At 38.3% G+C, this 8344-nt stretch overlaps 1 protein-coding gene across 2 annotated transcripts in view; it reads right to left on the bottom strand.

Annotated features, from left to right (window-relative positions):
- Positions 1–8344, bottom strand: part of LOC107707577 (FAS-associated factor 1-like) — a 72962-nt gene that overhangs the window by 51906 nt on the left and 12712 nt on the right. For both annotated transcript variants that reach the window (XM_016511643.1, XM_016511644.1), the window contains exons 4-6: positions 5720–5979; positions 4416–4507; positions 3952–4043 (exon numbers count right to left, since the gene is read on the bottom strand). In XM_016511643.1, the coding sequence (XP_016367129.1) occupies positions 3952–4043; positions 4416–4507; positions 5720–5979 (444 nt within the window). The remainder of the gene's footprint in view (positions 1–3951; positions 4044–4415; positions 4508–5719; positions 5980–8344) is intronic.

Here is an 8344-nt window from a genome sequence, read left to right as displayed (position 1 = left end):
CCCCCCCCCCCCCCCAAACTCACCCTAAAAGCTTCTCCACACCATCGGAGGCACTGGAAATAAAATGTCACTGACTGCTATAGACAAAAAATAAACCACTGTGTAAATGAAGAGCAGATTGGTTTCATTCAGAGATAAGTCTGCCGTCTCAGAAACCTGCAAGACTGAGACTTTATTAAAGTCCTACGGTCTCGTTCCTCTCATTCCGCAGTACCAACCTCTTGCTCTAATTTCTCGTACGCACACTCTATTAGGGTGACCTGTACCAACACCCAAAAAACACAAACATACATACTCTTTCTTTCTTTCTTTTAAAATTTTATTTTTGCATCCGCCACTTACTCAAAATGTTTTTTCTGCACCGCCTGTTTTGCTTTGACAAGTCTAAGTACTAATTGCTGTAGTTTAAACTGTTTTTCCTTTCTGCCAAAACCAGCAGATTCCTCGGGCCCCCAAGTCTCACAGGCGATCAGATGCAGAAAATGAGATAAATACCAAATGCGCACTGACTCATTTGCTCATTTGTATTTGAAATAGCAGAAGTTCAAATTAAAATAACCTTAAACACACACATCTCCTGGAAGCAACAGAAATAGATGATTCGTTTTAAATTATTCATAAAGTTCCATTATTTATGCTGGAAATTAGAGGTTTGGATACCTCCACGAGAGGGAGAGCAAGCGAGATGAGCTTGGCTCATCACTGGATTTCTGTAACTACCTTGGATGGAGTGTCTGTCTTGAAAGCTCCAAAGCCTGTGCCGTATTTGCATTCAAAACAGAGGGAAGAAAATGAGGCAGGCGGCGCAGTGTGAAGACGGGTTTGATTAATATGTTTGGATATGGTGTGCCGAGGTATGCTTTGCAGTAATTGCCTACAGTGGCTTTTATTTGTTGAGTACTGTCCCATTGTTCACAGCCTGCATCCTGAGACCTCACACTTTAATTTAAATTAAAAACAAGCTGATAGAGAACTTTTTTTATGATTTTTTAAGGAGCCTCTTGTGCTCACCAAGGCTGCATTTCTTAAAAAATACAGTAAAAAAAAAAGTAATATTGTGAAGTATTATTTCAATTAGCCTGATATATATGTATTCCTGTGATGAAAAAGTTGAATTTTCATCAGCCATTACTGCAGTCTTCAGTGTCACATGATCCTTCAGAAATCATTCTAATATGCAAAGTTCTAATATGCTTAAGAAACATTTGTCATTTTTATCAATGTTAAAAACACTTTTTAAAAACACTTTTTATGGAAAAAGTGATTTTTGAAGTTAAAAAGAAGAGCCCTTATTTAAATGAAATAATTTGTAATATTATAAATGTCATTTTTGATCAATTCAATGCATCTTTGCTGAACAAAAGTATTAATTTCTTTTTTTTTTAATTAATAAAAAAAAAATCTTACTGACCCCAAACTCTGCAAGGCATGTGTTTGTTTGTTTTGTTTTTTTTGACCCAGTTCTCATTTCACACAGTTTCTTTCTATTAATTTGCTAAATCACACAGAAACACTGACGTTCTGCTCAAGCCAGGTTTAAAATAAGTGTAAGTAAAGATGCCTGAGCAGATGAGAATACAGCATCTGAACTGCCCCCTGAGAGATACAACCAAAGAACAGCAGTACAGCAGGAGCGAAGTCTGCTGAGGAGCACTTCACTCTCTCCCTGTCTCTCTGTGACAGTTATTTATAAAGGCAGTTAACAGCTTGTCTGCTCACCCTCCTGGAAGCCCTCTTCTCACAGCACCAGGAGAGGACAATCACGGGCAACAATGGGGTCACACCTAACTAACACCGGCCCTCTCTTTTTCTCCCCTATTTCGACTCCTCTAAAATAGTTTCTGAGAAATAATTAGAGCCTGCCACTGATGATGAGCTCTAGTAGGTGCTGGATATTAGATATTGTGCCATTTAGAGACAGAGGTGACAAGGTATCTGTGGCACGTCAAATGCCCGATAGGGAAAAACGAGACGAGTGAGAGCAGCTGTCAGGATCACAGTAATATATGTGATCTCGACGGATCCGTTAAACCCGTGAACAGCAATGTGGTCCACAATAGCATGCGGTACGTCACAGTAATGTGTGTTTTTGTTGCAATCTCCAAAATGAAAGCTAAGAGAAAACACACACACGCACAAAATGCTTCTGGACCACATGAAATGCAGGCGTCTGAAAAGGTGCCAAATAACAGGAGGGGAAAAAATGGAGTGCTGATGTGCTTTGGAGGGTACTGTTATCACAATGTTAGTTTACAGCCCATTTAGTACTTTTCTCAGAATGTTTTCGCACTCTAGAGTACAGTGTCCACACAAGCTGACAGAGATGCCAGTTTATACCCAGTCGTTCGATGGCATCGCCACCACCTCCCGCCGGGGCTTACAGCAGTGCTAATCAACACATAATTACACACACAAACACATGCACATCAATATAACACACACACGCAGCCCTTTCTAATTGAAGTTACTTTCATTTATTACTTTGAACCGCACTGCTCTGACCACAATGTCAACGCCTTGCTTATTTAAATAAAGACATAGGGCGATAATCAGCGATATTTTTCTTCAGTTCTTTTTTAATGTAATGTATATCGAGTCACAGCATTTCTAAATTCACATATGTGTTACTAAATTCCTAAACCGTTTATCAGACCCAATATACTCGCTAACATTCAAAAGTTTTGGGTCAGTCAGATTTTTTTCAAACAAGTCTCTTATTTGATCACAAATACAGTAAAACAGTAATATTATTATTGCAATTTAAAATATCTATTTTAATATATTTCAAAATGTCATTTATTCCTGTGATGACAAAGTTGAAAAAAAAAAGTGTCAGCAGCCATTACTCAAGTTCAGTTCAGTCTCACATGATCCTTCAGAAATCATTCACTAATATGCTGATTTGGTGCTCAAGAAACATTTCTTGTTATCCATGTTGAAAAAAAAATTCTGCTTAATATATTTCGTGGAAACCAATGTTTTTTCAGGATTCTTTGATGAAAAGATATTTTAATTTATCGTATATAAAGATAATTTATTTGAAAAGTAAATCTTTTGTAACATTATAAATGTCCTGACTGTCACTTTTTATATATTTAACACATCCTTGCTGCACAAAAAAAAAAATATTAGTATCTTTTTTTAAATATAATATATAATTTTTTTTAAATCTTACTGATTTTAAACCTTTGAAAAGCTTTGTTATATATAAATTAGATAAATAAAAACACACACACAAAAAAAAAGGGAAGCTCTTCAATTGAATAAAACGCCTTACAAGCAAAATGCTGATCTAGTCTCTATCTAAAATGTGGTCATGCAACGCCACCTAGCGGTGAGTGTGGGAATTATCTTAAACGCAAGGGATCAAGGTTTGTCTGGTTAACAAGGTCCAGCAAACCCCTGCTGGTAGATGTGTTAACTACAACATTTTGTTGCCAAAATGCATCTTTCTCTATTGACTGCAATTCACAAGTTGCTGACATTATATTAAACACATTATAGAAATGCTAATAGACACTCTGCAGGAATTATAGACTTGCAGGATTTTGAAGTACTGAGAACACAAATGTATAGTGCCCATATTTCTGAAAGTTTCACACAAATATATGTGCAACTTTTAGACGGTGGGATGAACCTGGATTCTGAGACTCTTGAAAAACAAACTTCAGGCTTTAGATATGAGATATATTTGTATAAAGAGATGGGCCACTCATATATAAATGGCAACTGCAGGAATGGATGTCAAATCTTTTAGTTAGAAGAGCTAGTGTCAAGCCTGTTTGATCATTTTTGTATATTCCAGGAAGTGCATGTACATTACTTGTTTTTAGCATTGTTTTAGCTTTTAGCAACACAGTTTGAGCTAAAGAGTCAAATAAATGTAATGTATTTGTATCATGCCTAAAGTCAATGCAGAAAATAGATGCTCGGGGCATTACAAATACATACCTGCTCTGGCTGGTGCTGGCTGAAGGGGCAATATCAGGGGTGAGCACATATAAACTGTTGTTCTTGGGCAGATGTAAACTCTGCAGAACAGTCTGAGAGAAAGTGGAAAAAAAAAAAGAAAACCATCAAAGAGGTCATAAATACTTTCAAAGTTGCCATTTTCTAAGTACAACATATAAGAAAGACTACAAAGAGTAATTTAATGACAACAAACAAACAAAAAACACTAAAATAATTTCACCAATACTAATAATAATAATAAAACGGATATTTTTTGATTCAACCCCACCCCTCAAAATGGCAGTTGCAATTTTCATCATATATTTGCGACTTATTTAAATAACTTTAAACATATGTATAAGTTTTACATAAAAAAAATCATTAATGCACCATTAATGCATTAAAAGATCAATGCAGCAATAATCTGAATATCAGCAGCATGTGTTCTATAGTGTCATTCTTACACTGTCAGATACATCTCCACTCTTCCAGCCTTTTAACTGCATTTTAGAGACAGGCACCTGAAGCTCAGTCTCTAAAATAGATTTAATATCTCCTGCAGAGAGAAAGAAATAAGAATAGGTTATAAAATTGTCATGGCAGTTTAGTATGTTACCACTAGAGGAGAGCACGTATCTAGTCTAGTTTTATCACAGTTTTGTCAAGTTTTAGTAAAGTGCTTCTTATCTTTAGCCAGTTCAGGAGCCAAGCTGTGAAATTTCCTTTTTTTATTTGCCAAAAAAAAACAAAAAAATTACTTTCACTTGTCAAACCTGCTAGTATATGTGTACTAGTAAATGTATATCTGTACTGCAGACAAGCATTCACCAGAACATCGGTTCTTAAAGTGTTTGGTATTTTTTCTCATTTCTCCACGGTGGCACCACATATAAAAACTAAGTTAGTTAATCATCTTAGCTACTGGTTTATGAGCATAGTGATCTGAATTGCATTTATACTGAAATGCATAACAATTGTCAAGCTTCAGACAGAAACTTGATGAAACCATGCTTGTGTCAAAGACTGGTCACCCACAAAACAACCTCTGCATGACACATATCCACAATACATTTCACGTTTACAACTGAAAAAAAAAAAAAAAGACCTGAACAAAATTTTTTTAAAATACATTTATTTAAAGTACAAAAAAAATAACACTGTATGTTTAACACACCAATGAGTCGACTATTAGACCATCACCAGAAAGGCACAGCAGCGATTTTCTTCCTTTTTCATTGTATTTGTGTGGCTTGCTGAGTGTCACACACCCTGCAGCTCACAGTTCTTCCTGTTGACTTCGCTCGTGACATAAGTTTCAACTTTCATTCACAGAAATACAGTCCCATAAACAGTATGTGGTTCAGTTCAGTGGCTTGTGTCATACCAAGAATCAAAGCTCAGTATCTACATCTACCAAGAAAATGCTCCAATCATTTCTGAGAAAACAAAACGGTTTAAAACAGGTTAATTATTGCAGATGGCATGCTAATTATTGCCTATTTGACAAAAGCCCAATCTAAATGGAGAAGCCTGTCAGCCTTGTAGGTAACAGAGCACATGAAACCTGCTACTAGATGCTCTGGCTCAGTATGACGTGTACTTCTAAGAAAGGACAGTGCTAATCATGTGTGCTACCCTTGCAAGAACAGCACTGATATGCAGACTCTTTTTTTGGATGTGGGCCAGTAAGCGGTCTACTACCAAAAGACTGAACGATTAAATGATCATGTATATCGTGTTAATGTATCAAAACATTGTGTGTGCTCACCGACTGTGCTGGCATCCTCCAGCACCACTTCTGTGGAGCGCTGTCTGTACTCCACACGGAAGCTGAGCATCCGCGACTGCCGTTCCACGATGTGCCGAGAGGGCTGGACAGGGCAGAAAGCTGGGCTGGATGAGGATGGGGGTGAGGAAGATGCTGATGCTGATGCTGAAGAAGGCGGGGCTGAGGGCGCAGGTGCTGTGGCTTCTGATTGGCTGTGGGGTCCATAGGGGCCGGTCTGAGATGCTTCACTTGAGAAATTACTACACAGGACAGAGGAAAATGAGGATTAGGATCAGCATATCAGAATGATTTTTGAAGCATTATGTGACACTGAAGACTGGAGTAACGGCTGCTGAAAATTCAGCTTTGCCAAAGGAAGAAATTACATTTTAAAATACATTCAATAGAAAACAGTGATTTTAAATTGTAATAATATTTTACAATATTATTGGGTTTACTTTATTTTGGATCAAATAAATACAGCCTTGGTGAGAAAAAGAAAATTGTTTAAAGAAAATGATATACATACATACAGTACATACATATATATGCACACACGTATATAATGTGTGTGTATGTGTAGGATATATATATATATACATACATGCATACATACATACATACATATACATGTATATATTCATCACACAAGTTTACAAACGGATTTTCGATCCAGGTAACCTGAACATCTGGAGATGGGAAGTAGTCGCACAACTGGCTCTTCAGACCTTGGAGATGCTCTTCAATCAGCTTTGTAACCGAGGTAGGTAGGCTCATGACTTCTTCTGTCAATTTCCTGGTAGATGGCTGCGTTGACTGTGGACTTCAGAAAACACAGTGGACCAACACCAGCAGATGACATGGCAGCCCAAATCATCACTGAGTGTGGAAACTTCACACTGGACTTCAAGCAACATGGTTTCTCTGCCGCTCCACTCTTCCTCCAGACTCTGGGACCTTGATTTCCAAATGAAATGCAAAATTGACTTTCATCTGAAAAGAGGACTTTGGACCACTGAGCAACAGTCCAGTTCTTTTTCTCCACAGCCCAGGTAAGACGCTTCTGACGTTGTCTCTGGTTCAGGAGTGGCTTGACACGAGGAATGCAACATTTGTAGCCCATGTCTAGGATTCGTCTGTGCGTAGTGGCTCTTGATGAGCTGACGCCAGCCTCAGTCCACTCCTTGTGAAGCTCCCCCAAATTCTTGAATGGATTTTGCCTGACAATCCTCTCAAGACTGCGGTTATCCCATAGCTCTCTTTATTCTATTGCATTTATTTGTCCTGTTTTTTGCAGTTTTTTTATTTGTTCTTATTACTGACTTTTTACTTTTTTTTTTTTTTTATGAAAATAAAAGTTTGCATTGAAGAAAAGTAGATTTTTGTTTATATGCTGTCAATTATAGTTCTTAGAAAGAAAATCGGAATCGGCAAAAATCGGTATCGGCAGATCACACTAACAATAAAATTGGAAATCGGAATCGGAAAAGAAAATTGCATTTGGTGCATCTTTAAAAATGTATATATTCCACTCTTATTAAATGTACCATTATTCTTCTAGTATATGGAACTGACCAACTTCAGTGATTATGTGTGATTTAGTAGCAAATTGAAGAAAAGTTTGTTTTTCAAGGCACTTTGTGACTTTTCTTACTTCATACACAAAAAAGCGTAAAATTCTCGCTGCAACCTTATCATTGTGCGGCGAATTCAAACGCTTCTCACTGGATCTCGCAGCACTGTTGCATCTGTGCAGTAACAGTACCGCAAAATCAACTTTGGCTCCCGAGTAAAGCTGTTCTGAGCTCGGACAAGTTTGTTTGTGTCGTGGTCCGAGCTGATAAACAGTCCGCGCTGTGCAGCTGAAACGTAGCGCGGTTTAGTTTCGATTTTGTTTCGTTTGATGTTTCTCAAATGCAAAAGAAATGGCAGAGCTTATGAGTTGGACAACGCGGTGGTCGCGCCGGTATGACCTCTCACAAAAATTAGTCGCACCGGCAGAAAAAATGGTCGCAGTCTGGAGCCTTGCAGGGGTAAATGTTTTTTGTAGTTGGTCACCAGGTTTGCACACATCTCAGGAGGGATTTTGATTCACTCCTCTTTACAGATTCTCTCTAAATCCTTAAGGTTTCTTGGCTGTCGTTTGGCAACTCGAAGTTTAGCTCCCTCCACAGATTTTCTATAGGATTGAGGTCTGGAGACTGGCTAGGCCACTCCATCACCTTAATGTGCTTCTTCTTGAGCCACTCCTTTGTTGCCTTGGTGGTATGTTTCAGGTCATTGTCATGCTGGAAGACCCATCCATGACCCATCTTCAGTGTTCTGGCTGAGGGAAGGAGGTTCTCGTTTAAGATTTTACAGTACACGGCCCTGTCCATTTGTCCCTCAATGAGGTGAAGTCGTCCTGTACCCTTAGCAGAAAAACAGCCCCAAAGCATAATGCTTCCACCTCCGTGCTTGACTGTAGGGATGGTGTTCTTGGGGTCATAGTCAGCATTTCTCTCACTCCAAACACAGCGAGTCGAGTTAATGCCAAAGAGCTAAATTTTGGTCTCATCTGACCACAGCACTTTCTCCCAAGCCTTCTCTGAATCATTTAGATGTTCAGACGGGCCTGTACATGTG

Source organism: Sinocyclocheilus rhinocerous, unplaced genomic scaffold, assembly GCF_001515625.1.
Source record: "Sinocyclocheilus rhinocerous isolate Xijiao unplaced genomic scaffold, SAMN03320098_v1.1 scaffold1166, whole genome shotgun sequence".
Lineage (NCBI taxonomy): Eukaryota > Metazoa > Chordata > Actinopteri > Cypriniformes > Cyprinidae > Sinocyclocheilus > Sinocyclocheilus rhinocerous.
The sequence above is the reverse complement of the archived record's forward strand: the minus strand, read 5'-3'. Positions and strand labels throughout refer to the sequence as shown.